Source organism: Oryx dammah, unplaced genomic scaffold (assembly GCF_014754425.2).
Source record: "Oryx dammah isolate SB20612 unplaced genomic scaffold, SCBI_Odam_1.1 HiC_scaffold_14, whole genome shotgun sequence".
Lineage (NCBI taxonomy): Eukaryota > Metazoa > Chordata > Mammalia > Artiodactyla > Bovidae > Oryx > Oryx dammah.
The window spans coordinates 35,585,596-35,609,689 of record NW_024070198.1 but is presented as its reverse complement, the minus strand read 5'-3'; the positions used below and the strand labels follow the sequence as shown (position 1 = coordinate 35,609,689).

The window sequence follows — 24,094 nt, the reverse complement described above, 5'->3', positions numbered from 1 at the left end:
AGTCCAGCCAAACCCATGTCCATCAAGTCAATGATGCCATCCAACCATCTCATCCTCTGTCGTCCCCTTCTCCTCCTCCCCCTCAATCTTTCCCAGCATCAGAGTCTTTTCAAACGACTCAGCTCTTCACATCAGGTGGCGAAAGTATTGGAGTTTCAGCCTCAACATCAGTCTTTCCAATGAACACCCAGGACTGATCTCCTTTAGGATGGACTGGTTGGATACCCTTGCTGTCCAACGGACTCTCAAGAGTCTTCTCCAACACCACAATTCAAAAGCATCAATTCTTCGGCACTCAGCTTTCTTTATAGTCCAACTCTCATATCCATACATGACTACTGGAAAAACCATAACCTTGACTAGATGGACCTTTGTTGGTAAAGTAAATGTCTCTGCTTTTTAATATGCTGTCTAGGTTGGTCATAAATTTCCTTCCAAGGAGTAAAGGTTTTTTAATTTCATAACTGCAATCACCATCTGCAGTGATTTTGGAGCCTAGAAAAATAAAGTCAGCCACTGTTTCCCCATCTATTTGCCATGAAGTGATGGGACCAGATGCCATGATCTTCGTTTTCCGAATGTTGAGCTTTAAGCCAACTTTTTCACTCTCCTTTTACTTTCATCAAGAGGCTCTTTAGTTCTTCTTCACTTTCTGCCATAAGGATGGTGTCATCTACATACCTGAGGTTATTGATATGTCTCGCACCAATCTTGATTCCGGCTTGTGCTTCCTCCAGCTCAGCATTTCTCATGATGTACTCTGCATATAAGTTAAATAAGCAGGGTGACAATATACAGCCTTGACGTACTCCTTTTCCTATTTGGAACCAGTCTGTTGTTCCATGTCCAGTTCTAACTGTTGCTTCTTGACCTGCATACAGGTTTCTCAAGAGGCAGGTCAGGTGGTCTGGTATGCCCATCTCTTTCAGAATTTTCCACAGTTTATTGTGATCCACACAGTCAAAGGCTTTGGCATAGTCAATAAAGGAGAAATAGATGTTTTTCTGGAACTCTCTTGCTTTTTCAAAAACTAAAGACAAAGATAAAATATTTAAATCAGCTTTCAACAGAAACTCTAAAAGGGAAGCCAAAAGGGAACAGCATGATATATTTAAAGTGATGAAAGGAAAGAACATACAACCAAGAATACTCTACCCAGCAAGACTCTCATTCATATTTGATGGAGAAATCAAAGGCTTTCCAGACAAGCAAAAGTCAAGAGAATTCAGCAGCACCAAACCAGGTTTGGCCTTCCTAGGTTGTGCTAGTGGCAAAAAAAAAAACCCACCTACCAATGCAGGAGACCTAAGAGATGTGAGTTCAATCGCTGGGTTGGGAAGATCCCCTGGAGGAGGGCATGGCAACCCATTCCAGTATTCCTGACTGGAGGATCCCATGGACAGAGAGAAGAACCTGGTGGGCTTTGGTCCATAGGATAGCAAAGAGTTGGACACGACTCTTAGCACGCACGCAAACCAGCTTTACAACAAATGCTAAAGAAACGTCTCTACTCAGGAAACACTAGAGAAGGGAAAGACCTACAAAAAATAAACCCAAAACAATTAAGAAAATGGCAATAGGATCATACATATTGACAATTACCTTAAATGTAGATGGATTAAAATGCACTAACCAAAAGACATAGACTGGCTGGGTGGATGAAAACATGTGCATGTATGCATTTCCACTTACCACATCACTTTGCTTGACCCCACAAACTGTATGTAATTATTTTATACTGTTAGGTTAATGGTCCCATTATGGCTTACAACTGTAATTATTTTATTTTTTGTCTGGCTATTGATTGTGAAAACTGATAAACATATTTTACTACTATGATTATGTAACTATTACTCACTTAATGCCATTGTATCATGACTGGTCAATGGAAAAAAAATAGAATTCTTTATCACCAAATCTACATAATTTAATAGAAAAACCTATAATCGCTTTTTAAAAATCCAGATGCACATCAGAATTATCTTGGTATTTTTTGAAAAATACAAATACCCAGGTATTGCTTTTTTCTCCAAAGCTCCAGATATGTTTCTGTTGAGCAGCCATGATTAAAAGCAACTGGACTATATGATGATCTTTTACTTTATCTAGGTTGTTTCATTTTTTTCTATTTCATATTCAGTGCTCCCATTTCATTTAGTTTATGTTTTCCAATTTCTCCATCTCCTTTTTTGTGTTCTTTCTCAAGCCTTTATCAAGTGTAGTAGAAAAGCTTTTGTATATATGTACATAAACAGTATGTACATATATTTTAGAAAACTTAAGAATTTTTGCCTAGCTAAAAAATTTATGACATTTTGATTTCACTTGTTTGACTTCTAAGAATAGAATACTAGATTTCTAATTTTAAAAGACACATTTGCAATAAGCAACAAAGGTTTACTGTATGGCACAGGAACTCTAGTTAGTGTCTTGTAATAACCAATAATGGAAAATAATCTCAAAAATAATATGTGTATATACGTATAACTGAATCACCTTGCTGTGTACCTGAAACATTAGAAGTCAACTATACTTCAATAAAATATATATATCAAGAATAAAAACACTGAGAGGAGCAGGAGTTGATCATTTTAGAGTAATAGCCTGATCTATTTTTCTATTGTGGTGGTCACATATCTCCCATTCCTTCCACTTTTCTGTCGTCTCTTGGGAAGAATTGATTAGAATTTTAACCAAGAAAAACTGGACTATATTTATAACCATGGAACTAGCTTGAACCAAAGAAGCTGAGGTAGGCAGTCTTTCAACTAATCTTGAAATATTAATTCAGGCTATAACAATTCATAAGAACACACAAGCACCAAAGGCTATAAGAAATTCTTCCCAGCAGCACTGAGATGACAGGCACAGCTGTGCATAGCCAGTTTACCTTTGACCATTTTCATTCACCTTTTCTGAACCCATCTGGGGTTCCAAAGTCCATGGACAACCTTCTCAAAATAACCCTCCATCTTCAAAATTATTCTTCTCCTTTTCCTCAAATAAAACTCCCATTTCCAGAGAATTGCTGATTCAGCTAGGCATTAATCTGACTAGGGAAAGAATAGTAAAATACAAATAGTGGTAGGCCAGGAACAGTCTATAATGATACTTCTTAATCTGAAAGACTTTCCCTGGGGAGCTTCTTTGAAATAAGGTGACTTCTGTGCAATTTGACAACTTAGGAAGCAGAACCTTACCTTACCTATCACTACATCTTCCTGTTCTGTCAGGATATAAAACAATGGAATGCTGAGGGTAGTGAATTTTCATGTACTGCTTTTAACTGAAGATCTATAAAATGTCACAGCTTCTTTAAAACATACATTTTCCTGTTCATAATAAGAAAACTTGGCACACAAGCAAGAGAAGATCAGACCTCAGTCAAGTATTCCACAATAATGCTAGAAACAGGTTGGAGATATTCACATCAACTTGTCAAACAGCAGCTTTAGTTCCAAGAAGACAGTTCATTCTTCAAGAACTCAAGAAAACAAGAATGAGGGAAAGAACAATTTATATATGCTAACTGTTGGCAAAATGTAAGTCTGAACAGTTCTCACAGAATAACAATGTAAAAATATAAAAATACCATAACAGAAGAGAATAAAAGAACTGCCTGGAGAATTACAGAGAGAAAATACTGTATATATCTATAATAATTTTACTATAAAGTACAAATTTTTTTGCTAATCAACTACTTGATGTCCTCACGAAGTACAAACAAAAATATGTCCACAAAAACATAAGAGCGAGAAAAGACTCATTTTCTATTCAAAGACAGAGAAATGCTGGATAAAATATAAATAATTTAAAATATCATTAACATAGGGAAGTCAAAAAACAAGAGAGAAATATCATGCCAGAAGTCATCATGCTAGAATTCAAGTCCAAAGGGTATCTTTGAGACTGAATACAGGCAACAGGGGCTCGGATTTTTAAAATGCTCAAATACGACTCAAAGTCAAAGCCAAAGGGAGATGAAACTGGATAAAGTCAGGAATAAAACAAACAAATGGGTTGTTATAAGCTTTCACACAGCAAAGGAAACCATAAACAAAACAAAAGACAACCAATGGACTGAGTGAAAATACTTGCAAATGATGCTACCAACAAGGGATTAATTTCTAAAACACACAAAGAGCTCATACAGCTTAATATCAGAAAAGAATGCAATCAAAAATTGGGCAGAAGACCTAAACAGACATTTGTCCAAGGAAGACATACAGATGCCCAAGAGGCATATGAAAAGATGCTCAATATCATTAATTATTCAGTTCAGTTCAGTCACTCAGTTGTGTCCAACTCTTTGCGACCCCATGAATCGCAGCACGCCAGGCCTCCCTGTCCATCACCAACTCCCGGAGTTCACTCAGACTCACGTCCATCGAGTCAGTGATGCCATCCAGCCATCTCATCCTCTGTCGTCCCCTTCTCCTCCTGCCCCCAATCCCTCCCAGCATCAGAGTCTTTTCCAATGACTCAACTCTTCGCATGAGGTAGCCAAAGTACTGGAGTTTCAGCTTTAGCATCATTCCTTCCAAAGAAATCCCAGGGCTGATCTCCTTCAGAATGGACTGGTTGGATCTCCTTGCAGTCCAAGGGACTCTCAAGAGTCTTCTCCAACACTACAGTTCAAAAGCATCAATTCTTCGGCGCTCAGCCTTCTTCACAGTCCAACTTGAGAAATGCAAATTAAAACTACAATGAGGTATCACTTCACACCAGTCAAAGTGGCCCTCATTAAAAAGTCTACAAATAGTAAATACTGGAGAGGGTGTGGAGAAAAAGGAACTCTCCTACACTGATGGTGAGAAGGAAGATTGGTACAGCCACTATGAAAAACAGTTTGGAGATGCCTTAAAAAACTAAAAATAGAATTACCATATGATCCTGCAATCCCATTCCTGGGCATATCCCTGGAGAAAACTATAATTTGAAAAGATACATGCACCTCAATCTTCACAGCAGCACTATCTGCAATAGCCAAGACATGGAAGCATGTCAAGAATGATAGATGAATGGATAAAGAAGCTGTGGTATACATATATAATACATAGGAATAATACTCAGCCATAAAAAAGAATTAAATAATATCATCTACAGAAAAGTGAAGTATGTCAGATGAGAAAAATATCATATGATAACACTTATCTGTGGAATCTGTGATGCAAATGAACTTATTTATGAAACAGATGCACAGACAAAGAAAAAAAACTTATGGTTACTAAAGGGGAGAGTAGGACAGAGCAAAGAGATAAATTAGGAGTTTGGGATTACCATATATATACTACTGTAAGTAAAATAGATATAATAATGACCTACTGTCTAGCACAGAGAATATCATCATCTTATAAGAACCAGTAATGGAAAAGAATCTGAAATAGAATACACACACACACACACACACACACACACATATATATATGTTATAGCTGAGAAAAGGAGAGAAGCTAAAGGCAAAGGAGAAAAGGAAAGATACATATCTGAATGCAGAGTTCCAAAGAATAGCAAGGAGAGGTAAGAAAGCCTTCCTCAGTGATCAATGAAAAGAAATAGAGGAAAACAACAGAATGGGAAAGACTAGAGATTTCTTCAAGAAAATCAGAGATACCACGGGAACATTTCATGCAAAGATGGGCTCAATAAAGGACAGAAATGGTATGGACCTAGCAGAAGCAGAAGATATTAAGAAGCTGCTGCTGCTAAGTTGCTTCTGTCATGTCTGACTCTGTGCGACCCCATAGACGGCAGCCCACCAGGCTCCCCCATCCCTGGGATTCTCCAGGCAAGAACACTGGAGTGGGTTGCCATTTCCTTCTGCAATGCATGAAAGTGAAGTCGCTCAGTTGTGTCCGACTCTTCGAGACCCCATGGACTGCAGCCTACCAGGCTCCTCCGTCCATGGGATGTTCCAGGCAAGAGTACTGGGGTGGGTTGCCATTGCCTTCTCGGATATTAAGAAGAGGTGGCAAGAATACACAGAAGAATTATACAAAAAAGATTTTAATGACCCAGATAAACACAATGGTGTGATCACTCACCTAGAGCCAGACATCCTAGAGTGCGAAGTCAAGTGTGCCTTAGGAAGCATCACTAAAAACAAACCAGGTGGAGGTGATGGAATTCCAGCTGAGCTATTTTAAGTCTAAAAGATGACGCTGTTAAAGTGCTGCACTGAATATGCCAGCAAATTTTGAAAACCCAACGGTGGCCATAAGACTGGAAAAGATCAGTTTTCATTCTAATCCCAAAGAAGGGCAATGCCAAAGAATGTCCAAACTACCACACAATTGTACTCATCTCACACACTCATCTCACAACTACCACACAATTGTACTCATCTCTCACACTAGTGTGTGAGTCCAAAAGTCTCCAAGCCAGGCTTCAACAGTAGGTAAACCGAGAACTTCCAGATGTTCAAGATGGATTTAGAAAAGACAGAGGAACCAGAGATCAAATTGCCAACATCTGTTGGATCACAGAAAAAGCAAAGGAGTTCCAGAAAAACATCTAATTCTGCTTTATTGACTATGCCAAAGCCTTCAACTGTGTGGATCACAACAAAAGCTGTGGAAAATTCTGAAAGAGATGGGAATACCAGACCACCTGACCTGCCTCCTGAGAAATCTGTATGCAATCAAGAAGCAACAGTTAGAACCAGACATGGAACAACGGATTGGTTCCAAATTGGGAAAGGAGTATGTCAAGGCTGTATACTGTCACCCTGCTTATTTAACTTATATGCAGAGTACATCATGTGAAATGCCAGGCTGAATGAAGCACAAGCTGGAATCAAGATTGGTGGGAGAAATATCAATAACCTCAGATATGTAGATGACACTACCCTTATGGCAGAAAGCAAAGAGGAACTAAAGAGCCTCTTGATGAAAGTGGAAGAGAAGAATGAAAAACCTGGTTTAAAGCTCAACATTCAGAAAACTAAGATCATGGCATCTGGTCCCATCACTTCAAGGCAAACAGATGGAGAAAGAACAGAAACAGTGACAGACTTTATCTTTTTGGGCTCCAAAATCACTGCAGATGGTGACTGTAACCATGAAATTAAAAGACACTTGCTCCTTCGAAGAAAAGCTATGACCATCCTCTCTCTCTTTAGTCTTTAAGTCATGTCCAACTTTTGCGACCCCATGGACTGCAGCCTGCCAGGCTCCTATGTCCATAGGATTCTCCAAGCAAGAATACTGGAGTGGGTTGCCATTTCCTTCTCCACAGGATCTTCCTGACCCAGGAATTGAACCCCGGGTCTCCTGCATTGCAGGCAGATTCTTTACTGACGGAGCTATAAGGGAAGCCCTAGACCAACCTAAACAGCATATTAAAAAGCAGAGAGATTACTTTATCAACAAAGGTCTATCTAGTCAAAGCTATGGATTTTCCAGTAGTCACTGGATGTGAGAGTTGGACCATAAAGAAAGCTGCGCATGGAAGAATTGATGTTTTTGAACTGTGGTGTTGGAGAAGACTCTTGAGAGTCCCTTGAACTGCAAGGAGGTCCAACCAGTCCATCCTAAAGGAGATCAGTCCTGAATATTTATTGGAAGGGCTGATGCTGAAGCTCCACTACTTTGGCCACCTGATGTGAAGAACTGACTCAGTGGAAAAGACCCTGATGCTGGGAAAAACTGAATGCAGGAGGAGAAGGGGACAATGACAGAGAATGAGATGCCTGGATGGCATTACCAACTCGATGGACATGAGTCTGAGCAAATTCCAGGAGTTGGTGATGGACAAGGAGGCCTGGTGTGCTGCAGTTCATGGGGTAGCAGAGTCACACACAACTAAACAACTGAACCGAACTGATACATATATGGATAACATGTGTTATATACATACATGTGTTATATATATGTAATAGAATCACTTTACTATACACTTGAAACTAACACAACATCATAAATTAACCATATGTCAATTTTTAAAAATACCTACAGGAAACTGCTGACGAGACTACCTCTCAGTCTGGAAATAAGGCAAGGGAATAAGTATAACAACTTCAACACTATCAGACTTTTAAACTAAAATGCTGCTTTTGTTCTTTGCAAAAAAAAAAAAAAAAAGTGCCTATGCTGGCTATGCACGTGGAGTAAGAAAACTCTACGACCGGTTCAGAGATGCAGCAGAAAAGTGAGCTGCCTCTGTTGATCCATGAATAGAAAAGGAATCATACTCTAGAACCCCCAAAGCCACACCTGAATTGTTCATGGATGTGAGATTCAAATGTCTGTTAGCCAGGCAGTGCGGAAATACTGAACCCAAAAATTAACATGAAAATTCATCCTGAATAAATGAACTCTGCACGGTTCCAGCAGCAGGGTTGAAACTGCTCCTTAGGAACATCTTTTTATCGAGACTAGGTAGGACTCCCAAGAAATGAAAGTTCTGCTAAAGATAAGTTCACAATAAAAAATTTTAAGGCTTATAAAAAAATGTACCACCATGTGAAAAGGTCAACAGAAGTCACAAGCAGAATTCACAGAAGAGGAAAGAGAAACAGTGAATTCTAAGAGAAAAAAAATTAATTTATTCACTCAATAATATGTAACACTTACTGTAATTCAGGCACTGTTCTAGATAGTAAGTATAACAGTAGTAAACAAAACAGATGAATATGTATTCCGTAAGAAGTTTACATCCACAAGGGCTTCGCAAGTGGTGCTAGTTGTAAAGAACCCACCTGCCAAAGCAGGAGACATAACAGTCGCAAGGTTTAATTCCTGGGTCAGGATGATCCCCTTGATGAGGGCATGGCAACACACTCCAATATTTTTGCCTGGAGAATCCCATGGATGGAGGATCCTGGCAGGCTGCAGTTCATAAGGTCACACAGAGTTGGACAGGACTGAAGCGACTTAGCACACATGCAGCACAAGGAAAGATAAATGATAAACAGACCCATATAAAAATATATCAAGAGAAATTAAGAGCTACAAAGAAAAATAAAGCAGAAGCCAGGAAAGAGAGAGAGATGGCATGAGGTTTATATATGGTTTATATGTTATTTTATATATGGACTTAGGGGAGGGTCAAACTTTTTGATCTTATCATTTCTGGTCTTTAAGATTTTATAGCCTTAAAAAATTATTGAGGATTTTTATTTAATTATTTGTGAGCTGTATCTATAAATATTTTCAGTATCAAAGATTAAAACTGAGAAACTTTGAAACTATTTAATTCACTTAGAAATAATGACAATAAATTTGTTGTATATTAAAGTAAAAATATTTTTATAAAAATAACATTTTCCAAAACAAAATGAAGTAAGAAGCATTGTATTTACGTTTTTGCAAATCTCTTCTAAGTCTGGCTTAACAGAAGACAGCTGAACTCTTATATCTGCTTCTTTATCCAATCTCTTGCACTATGTTTCTTGGTTGAAGTATATGAAGAAAATCTAGCCTCACACAGATGTAGAGCTGGAAATGAGAGGAGTATTTTAATACCCTAACTGAATAATTATGCCATATTCTTCAGGAACTTAATGAGTGGCAGTTCCTTAAAGGTTAGTTGCAATGTGGGATCTGAAACCATTTCAATAAAATTTTCATCCTGTTACAATAAAAACCATTGGTCTATTTTGTGCTTTGAGTGGACCTTCTATCCATGTAAAATTAAAACTATGTGCTGGTCATTTCGAAAATATTCCTTCACTGAATTATTCAGGTCCTCCAAATGTTGATACACTCCATAATGCAATATTAAAAACGAACATTTATTAATACCACCTACAAACTCAGAAAAATCGTTATGTACTGGGAAACTGCCCATATAGTGACAGACAGTGACACATATAGTGCACACAGAGCGGCACATAAACTGCATGTACAGTGACAAACCTGAGTCTTTCAACACTGTAATTTCTGTGTGAAAGGTTGAACACTATCATTGGCAAAAATAATATTTGCCTTGACATGTCAGGGTCATTTCATTCATTTTTGAGAAAATTTTGCCAAATACTCAAGTTTAAATAACTACACTTATCTGTCAATTATTCAAGTAAAAAGGATGCTCCAGAAAAAGAATAGCTAGTTCATACTGAAACCCAATCATATAAATACCCTCCTGTGAGACCATCACTGTACTTTGGAATACAGAAGTACTTTATGTAAACTTCCCATTTCATCACACACAATATTAAAAACACATACACAGAATGGTTAGTTTCAAAACAATATTTTTTACACTTTAATCAAGGGCATACAGTGAAATTGGTGGGTTTTGCTTTCTCACTGTGAGCGTGTGGCAGTGAATAATACAATGACTACTAAAAGTTTGTTGCCACTGCCTTAATTTGTCCTGAGGTGCCAGTATTTGCCTTTGCACTATCAATGTACATATCAGAACAGTGCAAATGACAAATAATAGCTTTATATTATTAAGAAAATAATTTGACCTCACAAAATTCTTCCTATAGATCACAGAATTGATGCTTTCAAACTGTGGTATGGCATAGAGTCCCTTGGACAGCAAAGAGATCAAACTAGTCAATCCTAAAGGAAATCAACCCTGAATACTCTTTGGAAGGACTGATGCTGAAGCTGAAGCTCCAATATTCTGAACACCTGATTCGAACAGCCGACTCACTGGAAAAGACCCTGCTGCTAAGAAACATAGAGGGCAGGAGGAGAAGGGGGCAACAGAGGATGAGATGATTGGACGGCATCACTAACTCAATGGACATTAGTCTGCAAACATCCAGAGATAGTGAAAGACAGGGAAGCCTGGAGTACTATAGTCCATGGGGTCACAAAGAGCTGGACAAAACTGAGCGACAGAACAACAATGGATCATAGATCACACTTCGAGACCCACGGCTCTAAAGTGCCAACTAGGCTGAGAGGTAAGGTAACCAATCATCAAGGTTTATATGTGGCTGTTCCAACGTGAGAACTGAAAGTCTCACATTCTCATAGAATGGTTGGCCTCCCTACTGGGAGAGAGCTAGAAGAAGTGTGTATAAAACACCAATAGCTGAGAGAAGCATTTCAAGCAGAGAAGACACCAAGTGCAAAGGCCCTGAGGTCAAAGAACGGCTGGTACATTCAAGAATATTCTTTTAGTAAAGAATTTAAAAACCCACAGCAAAGGTACACACCCTAGAAAATCAGATTATCCCTAGTGGTGAGCTACTAGAAAATGCCAGTGCTACATTAAAATATCTGGTGAACTATTGTAGTTCCCCATTTTAAAAAAGAATTCATGACAAACATTATAAGGCTTTCTTTAGAGAAAATTTAAAGTAATTACAGAATTTTTAAAAAGTGAGAACATCAAGAATTTTGAATTTACAGTTAGGTTTCTATAGTTGAAGTTGTTTAATGTCAACCCTCTAATTAAGGTAGAAGCTTGTTACATAATTTATTTGCCAATTACTCTTGGTATCATTTAAGAGTTGTTCAATGAATGTCTGTTGAGTGAATGAATAACAGAAGTGAAGAGCATAGCTAATTGATTTTCCAGGAAATCACAAATCAAAAGGTAAACTTTTTAAAAGGTATTCTTTTGTGCTGTATATTCTTAGGAGGCTAGCAAACTTGTTAATCTCATGCTTTCTACATACTGAGCCACAAACTTACTGTCTTTAATTAGAAGATCACTGTCTCAGTTCCTGGAAAGGAAGTATTTCTTTTCTTTCCTGTTTAAAACGCTTCTAACATTTCAGGGTAAACAATTTATTTAGAGTAGCTCTTTTTAATGGGAGAAGGTGATGGCACCCAACTCCAGTACTCTTGCCTGGAAAAATTCCATGGACGGAGGAGCTTGGTAGGCTGCAGTCCATGGGGTCGCGAAGAGTCGGACATGACTGGGCGACTTCCCTTTCCCTTTTCACTTTCATGCACTGGAGAAGGAAATGGCAACCCACTCCAGTGTTCTTGCCTGGAGAATCCCAGGGATGGGGGAGCCTGGTGGGCTGCCATCTATGGGGTTGCACAGAGTCGGACATGACTGAAGTGACTTAACAGTGGCAGCAGCAGCAGCAGCTCTTTTTTAAAAAGGAATAGAAGCACACTAGTAGATTTAACAATTAGAAACAATGCAGCAGATTCTCCATTTCATGGATCCAAGCCAGGAAATGTGCAACCTTTGTGATTTATACGCATTTGCAAATAAAAAGGCTATCTGGCATACTGTTATATGGTTTGTTCTATACTGCTATTACCATGAAATATTACTCAGATTTTCTTAAGATCATGAAAACAAAGCTGAGAAAAAGGAGTCCAACAAATGTTATATGTAATAATATTTTACTTCATTTAGAAATAAAATCATTTCAGTTATATTAATATACAGAAAGATTACTACTTCTCAGAGACAAGACCCTCCCAAAAAAGAACTGCAACCAATTATATGACCATTAATTAAGTAGGCCATCTGGAAAATAGATTTGCAAAATGGCCAATAAGCACCCCAAAAAATGTTCAATATTAATCTCATTAGGAAACTGGAAATACAAACCACAATGAACTACCATCTCCCAGCCCCTAAGATGGCTATCAAACAAACCAAAAATCCCAAAAAAGCAAGTGATGGTCAGTATATAGAAAAACTAGAACCTTCATATATTCCTGGTGGCAATGTAAAACTGCCACTACAGAAAACTTGGTATTTCCTCAAAAAGTTAAACCTATAATTAACCATATGACCAAGAAATTCTACTCCTAGGTGGAATACCCAAGAGAACTGAAATACAATGTTCATACAAAAACTTGTACACAAATGTTCATAGCACCATTATACACAATAGCTAAAATGTGGAAATAACCCAATGTCCATCAACTGATGGATGGATAAACAAAGTGTATCCATACAATGGAATATTATTCAGCCACGAAAAGGAATCAAGTACAGACACATGCTAAAACATGGATGCATCCTGGAAACATACTAAGTGAAAGAAGACAGCCATAAAAGGCCATTATTGTATGATTACACTTACATGAAATGTCCAGACACAGAAAGTAGACTGGTGGTAACCGAGAGCTCATGCAGTTTGAGGGAGACGGAGGAGTGACTAATATGGGAAGGAGTGACTAATGTGGGTACAGAGTTTCTTTTTGAAGTGATGAAAATATTCTGGGCTCAGATAATGGTTGCAAAACCTTTTGAATGGACTAAAAGCCACAGCTCTGTAACTTTTAAGATATATCTTTATTTTTTAAAGTAATCTCATAGCTATGTGCCCAAGTTTAAGAAATAAAACGTTATAGATACAGGTGAAATACCCTGTATATCCTTCTCTGATTACATTTATCTTCTACTCCCATCGGAGACAATCACTAAGTTGATGTGTTATTATCATTCCTATGTATCCCATTATAATTTCACTATGCACATATAAACCCCTTACAAGATGCGTTATTTGTTCTGAGTGTTTTTAAATGGTATCATGCTTATGTAAGTTTTATAGGTTGCTTTTTTTTAATCACAAAGCAAAGTTATGACAGTTAAGTAGTTCAGGAGAAAGACACAATACATGAGAGTGAAAGGTTTACAACAGTCACTGCAGAGAGTGAGAGAGAGAAATGCAGCAGTTTCCCAGGCAGTGTGGCAGTCTCAGCTGAGACTGAAGCCAACATCCATGTATACATATATTGGATCAAATCTCTCCTGGGATTTCCTGAATGTTGGCATAGTAGTAAATAATTGACTCACCCAGAATATAATTCTGGAAATAGGTAGCTGAGGTAGAATGGAGAATAAGGTCACTGAACATGTGGAGACCAAAGAACCAACAGGTCAGGAAGGTAGCTGAATAGTACATATAGACAATGACATCATACAAGATGCTGGCAAGAGTTGAGATAGAGTGGAAGCCTCAGAGCCAGGTGCCAAATTCTAAAGAACAAAGGAGATTATCCAGTGAGTGAGTAAAATGACAGAAAAGAGCAGGGAGGAAAGTTGGCAGAGTCTAGAGTACAGGATAAACCACCATAAGCAAGTAGAGAAATAACGTCCTGGGAGCAGCACTGGGGAGTGAAGAGGACATCGATTAAACCATCAATTACGAGGTACCTTGGATGCGAAAGAATAATTATTTTTCATACAAGAGACTCCAGATTCAGTGACCCCCATGGACTGTAGCCCACCAAGCTCCTCTGCCCATGGGATTCTCCAGGCAAGAATACTGGAGTGAGTTGCCATACCCTCCTCCAAGGAGGACATGAACTTATACAACTGACCAAGGTGAATAAAAAAGGGGAAATACACCTAAACTTCTATGACAGCTTTAAAAAAAATCAGCTATACATGTTTAAGACAAGATAACTTCATAATTTCACGTGGAAAGGTCAGAGATGAAAAACAATTAAGTATAACTACCCTTAAAAGCACCAAAGAATTGATGCTTTTGAACTGTGGTGTTGGAGAAGACTCTTGAGAGTCCCTTGGACTGCAGGGAGATCCAATCAGTCCATCCTAAAGGAGATCAGTCCTGGGTGTTCATTGGAAGGACTGATGCTGAAGCTGAAGCTCCAATACTTTGGCCACCTCATGCGAAGAGTTGACTCATCGGGAAAGACCCTGATGCTGGGAAAGATTGAGAGCAGGAGGAGAAGGGGACAACAGAGGATGAGATGGCTGGATGGCATCACCAACTCGATGGATATGGGTTTGGGTAAACTCCGGGAGTTGGTGATGGACAGGGAGGCCTGGCATGCTGAGGTCGCAAAGAGTCAGACACGACTGAGTGACTGAACTCAACTGAACCCTCAAAAGTGTCTTGGTCACGACCAACTGAGCTACAGGTATATATTAAACTATGATAAGGAGAATTTGAACTTTATTTTTCAAAATTAAGATTAAATAATTCACATGTATTGTTATTTAACAAATGTTAATTGGAAAAGAAGAAATGCCTTTCTTTTATCAATGTTTTAAGCAACTTTTCGTCAACAATGAAATGAAACATAAGTAGTAGACAAATTTTTCTTTGATTAAACTTCTTAAAAGGGGAAAAATCTTAATTACACAGCTTCAATATTATAAATAATAATAATTTGTGGTTTGTTCTTTCCCTAATTAGGTAATAAAAGTTCAGTTCAGTCACTCAGTTGTGTTGGGACTTTTTGTGATCCCATGGACTGCAGCATGCCAGGCTTCCTTGTCTATCACCAACTCCCAGAACTTGCTCAAACTCATGTCCATCGAGTCGGTGATGCCATCCAACCATCTCATCCTCTGTCATCCCCTTCTTCTCCTGCCTTCAATCTTTCTCAGCATCAGGGTTTTTTCCAGTGAGTCAGTTCTTCACATCAGGTGGCCAAAGTATTGAAGTTTCAGCTTCAGCATCAGTCCTAACAGATTAAGACTCTGCCTGCTGTTCTAGGAGGGTTCATAATTTTTATCAATTGAAAAAAATGAAAGCATATATTCTGAAGTAAAGAAGTAAATGAAGCCACCTTAAGCTACTTGTTTATTTCAATACCACTTTCCTTTTTAAATTCATGAAATATTATTTCATCAGTGTTATGATGTTTATGTAACAGGTTAAAACTAGAAGAAGCAAAAAGTAAAACTGCCTCAGATATTCCTCCATTTACTTCTTGAGGGAGGATAGATTTATGTTAGGTTTTTTTGTAATATGTTTCTAAAGATTAAAATGTCCCAATTTTAACCATATATTACTATTTTTAAAAGAAAAAAAACTCTTTCAGATGCTTTAAAAAAAACAACAAATGTCCTGCGAGTCCCTAATTTTGATTTTTCCTGTCATCAATATTATAAAACCTTTCCTTGATGATCAGAAGCTATAGGTACTGGTAAGCATTAACACAAATCCAGAGCATGTTCTTGTCTTTCTGTTTTCACATTACCAAACCTAACCAGGCATATCATAGTTCTCCAATTCACAAAGTACTCATACTACATAATCTGAGACTTTTGCAACCATATATTTTAAAGTATTCATTGAGCCCTGAAAGGCAAATGCTATCATTCAAGTTCTAATTACATGCTACTTGGGTTTTACAGAACAGAAAAATATAAATACTGTACTTCCTGAATTCATTTTTTGACCACAAGCAACTTCCAAAATAAATGCCCAAAATACTTTCTGAATGTATCACTGTGCAAATAGCTCAAGCACTGGCCTATTCAAATTATGTTCTAGTTTCTCCTTATGCTGCTTCTACTTGATGAATTGGTCAATAAATGCCAAGTCAAATATGCAAGTAAATATATTTTCATTGTTATTGGCAGACATATAATTAACTCTGAGAATAAAAGAAACAAGAAATCAATTTATGATTACTTCTTCAGTTCTTCCCATTAGTCATTTACATTGTAATTGTGGTTCCACTTTAAAGATTTTTATATACACACACCCCCATGTTGACTATATAATAAATCAAATTATTTCAGTTATAAATTAGTACTGTATGAACTGTGAACCACATATGTTAATTGTATTAGTAAAAGCAATTGTATTACTCCCCACATATATGAGCTGATTAAAAAGCAATGTGCATTCATGAGCCTATATTAATTAGTAATTTCAGCAAATGTTTCCAAGCAATGCTAGGGATTTGCTCTTTCTTTTCTCAAATAAAACAATTTGAATCAGCTTTTTATGTATGCATATATATCAACAAACTACATTTCCATTTTCAGCAAAATAGGCTTTTAACTAAGAAAATATTACAAAGAGTAAATCTACTATTTTCTAAAGATATTCAAGAATAAACCCTTTTTTTTCTCAACATTTGTTATCTGCCAGGTGAATATTTTTGCCAATCCAGGAAATATACATTTGCACAAAAACTTACACTACTATCCTTTTAAAAATACTGCCTTAGACTAGATGCAAAAGCTTCAGACACTATTATATGTGAATTCCATGAAGAAAAAAGTCTAAGATGAGCTTTAAAAAATGTTTTAATAAAATACACTGTCATTACTCAATTACTACTTTCATTATTGTCATTTGTTTTTAAATTATATACCATGAACAAGTCATTTAACCTCTCTTTTTCCTCCCCCCAAAAAGGGAATTAATGATAGTGCCTCATCACAGGATTCCCGGGAGGATTAAAAGAGTTAATACACGGGAAGCATCTAGAACAGTGCCCAACATACAGTAAGTGCGCAATAAGTGTTAGCTATGCATTACTTAATTGCATATGTTTTGCTTGTATTAGCTTCTAATTAACAATTCTGAAAGTATCTTAATTCTTTTTAAAGAGGAAATTAAGCTACATCATGACATTCTTAAAACTTTGCCCGTGCATCAGCTTTTAGAATTATTTTTAGCAGTTAGTTTATCTACTATTCACAGGCAAAATAGGACCTGAGGTCTCACTGAACCATATTTCCAAATTCTATTTTAAAAGACAGTACATCCTGAATATTCATTAGAAGGACTGATGCTGAAGCTGAAACTTCAATACTTTGGCCATTTGATGCGAAGAATTGACTCACTGGAAAAGACCCTGATGCTGGGAAAGATCGAAGGCAGGAGGAGAAGGGGATGACAGAGTATGAGATGGTTGGATGGCACCACCGACTCGATGGACATGAGTTTGAGCAAGCTCCGGGAGTTGGTGATAGACAGGGAAACCTGGCGTGCTGCAGTCTATGGGGTCGCAAAGAGTCAGACATGACTGGGCGACTGAACTGAACTCTCCCTATTATCTCCCTTTTAGTACTCATTCATTCAAAACACTAAAGTATACTGCGTTATGGAATACAGGCTGTGGGAATAAAAGATGGTTAAGAAAAAAATTCCAAATACATTTCCCACAAAAGAATGAGGGATACAAACACAAGTATGCTCTGTTGTTTAATGGTAAGGTGATATCCCAAATGCTATGATAACAAAAATCTTTCCAAGATGTACAAGGGAGGGCTCTCGGGTGGTGTTTGAACAAGAATTGAAAGGAATAACTGAAAAAGCTTGAGAGGTGGAGAAAGAATCTATGATTATTTTATCCAAAAAGAGAACTGGAAATTTCTCACAGTGTTAAGCCTATTTGACTTATTTTAGCAAACAGACTTCCTCAAACAGATTTCCCATTGCACACTGCTCACATAATTTATCTTTAGGAGCTGGATAAATATTTTTGTATGGCTGTCTACCCTCCACTCACAGCAAGGCTATGGGTGACCTATTTGGATGATGTGCTTAGTTCCCCTCCTCCCAGAGCTCAGAGAGATCTTCCAAAACCCACTCTTATCACACCATTCCCTAATCAAAATCCTACAATGGTTTCTTCCTATTCCCAGGCATCAACCCCTGCTTTGAGAGATTTCTCTCCACAAATGCCTTGCTTATGCCTCCCTTTTGTTCATATTCTCCCCCTGCTCCCAATACTTTTCTCTTACTATTATATTTCACTCTGCCTCTCCAAAATTCTATCCACATTTCAAAATCCACCTTCAAGATATCATCAGATTCCTCTATTTCTGTGTAAAATAACAGAACTTTACAAATGCTGCAGAAAAAACTGAAATGCTAGTGGGAAAAAAATGATTCCTCTGGATGAAAGACATGTCCAAAATCTGGCAGAAAACTGAAAAATAAATGGTAAGAGGCAAGGAGGGTTCCAGAGGGAGGGGACATATTTGTACCTGTGGCTGAATCATGTTAATGTATGGCAGAGGCCAATACAATATTGTAAAGCAATTATCTTCCAATTAAAATAAAATGTGAAAAAAAGAAAGTCATAATAAAAAAAAGGTAGAGACTCCTTTGAAAGTTACATTCAATTGTTTCATCAACACAGCACACTTCTTATTTATTCTTCTAAACTTATTTCCCACACCAACTACTTAATTGAATCATTCTTTTTCCAACAGCATTATGCTCTTTTGAAACGTTAACCATTCCACAACACGGACAATGAATTCTTCATGACTTAAACTGGTTTCTATAGGACAAATTCATGTTAGGGTGGAAGGTGTCTCCTGATTCAGAACTTTAAATATTACCAGACAGCATGGAACAACACTCACTAACATAGTAGCATGCTTCATGATGGTGGGTGGGTGCGTGTGTGTTTGAGTGTGAATCTGTGTGTCTTTGTGCATGCTCATACATGTCCGACTCTTTGTGATCCCATGGACTGTAGCCAGCCGGGCTCCTCTGTCCATGGGATTCTCCAGGCAAGAATACTGGAGTAGGTTGCCATTTCCTCCTGGAAGGGATCTTCCCCACCAAGGGATCCAACCTGCATCTCGTGGGTCTCCTGCACTGGCAGGAGAATTCTTTATCATAACCACCACATGGAAGGACAACTAGTTAAACAGTATTAAATCCTCAAAAAGTCAAATAAAAAACACCTTTTCAAGTGATAATGAGCAAGCTCTGCATGTCAATACCTTAGATTCCAACTGGATTTTCTCTTCATTCAGCTGCTCTGCTGCTTTCTTAATTTTCTCACGACATCTGTTTATTTCCGACCTTACTGTAATAAAAATTAAATGCTTAAACATGTCCATCTCTCTGGAGTCCCTCTTCTGGGGCCTGTGATAAGACACCTTTCGGCTGCCTTTCCCCCACCCCTCACTGCTCTGCCCACTGCCCCCGGCCTTCCCTCCGGCTCCAAGCCCCCAACTCAAACAGCAGAGTCCCTGACCTTCCCGCATCAAGCGGCGACTCTCCTCTGCCTGGTGCTCGGAGAATATGATATGCTGGAACAAAGACTCCAGACTCATCTCAGGCCGCGCTCCTGCCGCTCCCGTCTTCGTCCTTAAAATATTTTATAACCGAGTCTGAGGATCCTGGAAAGCAGAAAGAAGCCTGATTCCAGGGTCATTTCTGGTTCGGCCTCCAGAGGCCCGTCCCTCCCCCCGCCCCCAGCAAGAACGGGGCCCCTACGGGATGAGGTGAGGCCCAAGGCTCCGGGGCCTCAACCACACTCCGGGCCTCCGTTAAGTTGGAGAGACTTGCTTTTTTTCCCTTCCGTGCGCCTTCGTTTTTCCTGTGACCTGTCTCAAACTGCCTTGTTCCCCTGGCTGAGCGCAGCTCGCCTCAGACAAGGCCTTGGCCCCTGTGCGAGATTCTTTCTCGTTCTTGTGGGGGGTGGGGGAGAAAAAAATGGAGTCACCGAGGCCTGGGCTTTGGAGCAGTTGGAACAGCAGCCCTTTCTGGGCTCGGGCTTTTCCTCTCATTCCCCCGCCCCCCAACGCCCAGTCTCAAATAGAAAGTCCTCAAAGCAATCTCTCAGCAAAATACGTACTTGCAACAATACGGTGGGCTGGAGACCTAGCAGGCCTCACCTCGCGGGGTTCTCTGGGAACTGAGCCTACGGCGTCTCTTTGGGCCCACTACCCGTCATTCAGTTGTTTTGCTTGGTTCCGTTCCAGCGACGTGGCCCCCAACAATCTTTAGGTCGTCCTGGGAGTTGGAGTGATCTGTCTCCAAGGCACAAACCCAGTCTTATAATAAAGTACAAAGTACCTGTGATTCTAAATATAAACTTTTGCAAAGTCTTATCATTTGACGATGGGAAAGACTGCTATAAATGTGCAGTGTCTGACATTCGCCTTAATCATTCCTTTGTAATCAGGGCATATCTTTTTTGTCTGCTTTTAAATTAATCACTGCCTTTTGTAATCAAGCTGCGGTAATATTAACACTTCAATATCTGCGTAATATGTGTCAGAGACCAAAGTGGTTGCTAATTAAAGCTTAAACATGAAAGGCACCTTTGGGACTTTGGTATGGGATTTTTATATTAAAAAATAAAATATTTTTAGTTTCAGTAGGTCAAAATATTAAGATTATAATAAACATTTGACTTTCTGTCTAAATGTTAAATTCAAAGCGGCTAAACTTTAAAGAAATGTATTTAATATTAAGTAAAAAATGGTAAATGTAAATTCTGTCACACCATTTGTATAATAAACTTAATTAAAATTTCAATAATGCTACAGCATAATCGGTTATAAATGTTAATCTTTTTTCAACACTTGTATGCAAAAACTTAATTTTTAAACTTTATTATAAAAAATACATACTAAAAAGTACATGAAGTAGAAAATAATTTCCCATAAATATATCATTCAGAAGCAAATGTTAATAACGTTTTGGTTATTGCCCTTCAGGTAATTCCCCTCACCGTGCCTTTGCATTTTTTCTTTACAAATGCGTGGTGAATAAGTAACAATAATAGTTATTATCTGTTGAGTATTTGCCAGGTACTATTCTGAACACTATAAGCCCTTTTGAGATGACTTTTACTATTTACCTTCAGAGCATAGTTGAGGAAACTGAGGCACAGAAGTTAAGCATTTTGCCAAGATTGCATATTTAGTATGTAGCAGAGCAAGATCTGAGATCAGAGGCCATGAATTTAATTTTGGATTCTGCTCTTTTTCCTTCTTATTACAGCACAAGCATTTTACCATTTCATTGAAAACTCTTTTATTAATACATTTTTAGAGCTTCATAATCCTCCATCATATGGATGCATATGTAAAATTTACATATATTGAAATAAATTTGACTTTTATCTGTTCAGCGATGGAAAACAAAGCCAAAATTGTGGTGTGAACCATTTTTCTTTGAGCACTCGTTTGGAGGCTTATGAACTCTGCCACAGCAACCATCAAAAGAAAGGGCTTCCATAAGATAAATTATATTACTAATTAATATCACTCCCTTCTGAATGATTTCCTGTGGACTTGCAGTGGGAGGATCCTCACGAGGAGGCTGGTTTTCGAAAGCATGCTGCTCTTTAACATTCTAATTTTATTAGTTACACTCAAACTCACATTTATTATTTAACATGCTCTTTCTGTGCTAAAACTTGGCAGAGAAAAATCTGGGCAGATTTTAGGGAGCGTCGCTTCAGTCACACAGGAGTATGGAAGAGAACACCGCTGGAAATTCTGGGGAAGGGGCATGGGAAATATGGCTTTTTCATCTTTTGTAGTCTTCACTTCTCAGAATATTTTTGTGCTTTTAAATCCCAAGTTTGAGTTTTCTTAGAGGTATCACACCTATAGGCTTTAGCAGGATTTTTAATTTTATTTATAGGCACAAACACAATTATGCAAGGTCACGATTCTTAAAAGTGTTTCATAATAATGAGTAAAAGTAACATATTAAGATATTGCTGTCCTGTATCAAGCTTTATTCAAACATTTTCCATAGTGTTAAGATATTATTTCTTATAGATATACATGCTGAGTACATTCTTTAATGTTTAAAGCAAGAGTAGCATTACTTAAATTTATGCCAAATAAAAATTATATATGATATGGCAAAACTAGGGCATTCTATTTTCTGAAAATATATATATTATAAGCCTAAAAAGAAAGATGATTCATTCAACAACTGTTTAATGAGTCTCTGCTATTCATCAACAAATATTATTAAGCATATCCTATGCGCCATATTAGAGAAACAACAGGATTTAATAAAAATAGAACTACATAAAAAGTATTTTTCTTCCCCCGGATATTCTAACCTCATTGGAGAATTATTATATTTTTCAGCATCTTGGCAGCAGTATAAACAACTGCTTTCAGATGTTTAAACAGATGTTCTTTAGAAAGAAAGCCAATTATTTGTGTTATGATACCCACATATGATTCTCAGATCTAAACTTTCCATCTGTACATGTTTCACTGAATTGCGTACCTATGGAATATGAAAGTTGAGATCACTCACTGTCTCTCAACCTCATATTTTTGTTCATAATAACACTAGCACCTGGGTTATTGAGCCATCGATAATTGCTTTGCTAGAAGGCCTTATATAAGGCTATATTGCTCTTGTGATTTAAAATGCATTTCCTTTCCTTTCTTAGATTGATGACTTCCCTAAGTTCTAAACCAGGCTTGCAAATATCCACTAGCCCAGGGCATATATATTGCAATGAAAAGAAGAAAAGTAATTCATTTGTTTTATGATTTTCTTAGGGCATCTGCCAAAAAGAAAAAAAAATGTGGGTTCAACCAAGTTTAACAACCATTTATTGAGTATCTACTAAGCGTAAAATCTCTGGTAGGTACTATGGGAGATACAAAATTATAAGATACAGGCCCTGCCCTCCTGGAGGTCATAATCTATCAAATGGGACATAACAGGCATGACTCCTGATAGGCTGTGTATGAAAGCTTCACACTGATGTAATGGAAATATGGCAGGGAGGAAAAGAATGTCTGATGTAGGTGATCTGGGAAGACTTTTCAGAAGGAAATAAAATATGAGCTGGATTTTAAAGGAGGATGAGACTTCGGTAGGTAGCATGAAAGGGAGAAAAAAAGCAGAAATTTAGATGATGCCAATTTTTGGACAGTGTTTAACATTTTTATGTATGTGATAGAGATTCTCATAATGTTTGCTAGCTGGTGAGTGGCACATCAGAATTGCTTTACGCAGTCAATCTGGCAATGGGTTAGAAGCACTAGAAAGGAAAGGCTAACAGCTAACATGTATTAATAACTATGTTCCAACCACTGTTTGAGACCTTGTCATGCTTTCATTAGTATAATCAATCCAACAGTCCGATGAGATCAATGCTTTTATTATTTCCGAGTTAACAATCAGAGAAGCAAGGCAGAGAGAGCACAAGTATCTTGTCCAAGGTCACACATAATACTAGCTAAGAAATAACAGAGTCAGGATTTGAACCCTGATAATCTCTTAAGGCAAACACTTAATCTCTTCATCTACTGCCTCCAAAAATAAAAGGCTGGAGAAAATGAGACAGTTTCAGCAGCTCTGTTAATATCTCAAGACAGATACATTTTCTAAAAAATACTTACCATCAACAAATTAATGTCATATTTTTAAGACACCTTGCAGATTTCTGGAATTTGGATTAGTAACACAATGCATCTATAACAAGTTAAAATTAAATGTGATATAAAGCAAAATAATTGAAGATGGATCACATTTGTTATAAATGTTTATTTAACCAGCTACATATTAATATGTAAAACTAAGAAATGAAATTAGTATACAAACTATTTGGTGAAGAATCCACCTGCAATGCAAGAAACACAGGAGATGTAGTTTCAGTCTCTGAATGGGGAAGCTCCCCTTGTGGAGGGTGGTGCATGGCAGCCCACTCTAGTATTCTTGTCTGGAGAGTCCCATGGACAGAGGAGCCTGGCACGCTACAGT

General features: G+C 37.8%; 1 protein-coding gene across 1 annotated transcript in view; it reads right to left on the bottom strand.

Annotated features, from left to right (window-relative positions):
• Nucleotides 1-19,676, bottom strand: part of CCDC172 (coiled-coil domain containing 172) — a 56,194-nt gene extending 36,518 nt beyond the window's left edge. Inside the window, exons 1-2 of the mRNA XM_040254168.1 lie at nucleotides 19,593-19,676; nucleotides 19,336-19,421 (exon numbers count right to left, since the gene is read on the bottom strand). Of these exons, the coding sequence (XP_040110102.1) occupies nucleotides 19,336-19,421; nucleotides 19,593-19,671 (165 nt within the window). The 5' untranslated portion in view covers nucleotides 19,672-19,676. The remainder of the gene's footprint in view (nucleotides 1-19,335; nucleotides 19,422-19,592) is intronic.
• Nucleotides 19,677-24,094: the final 4,418 nt, after the last annotated feature.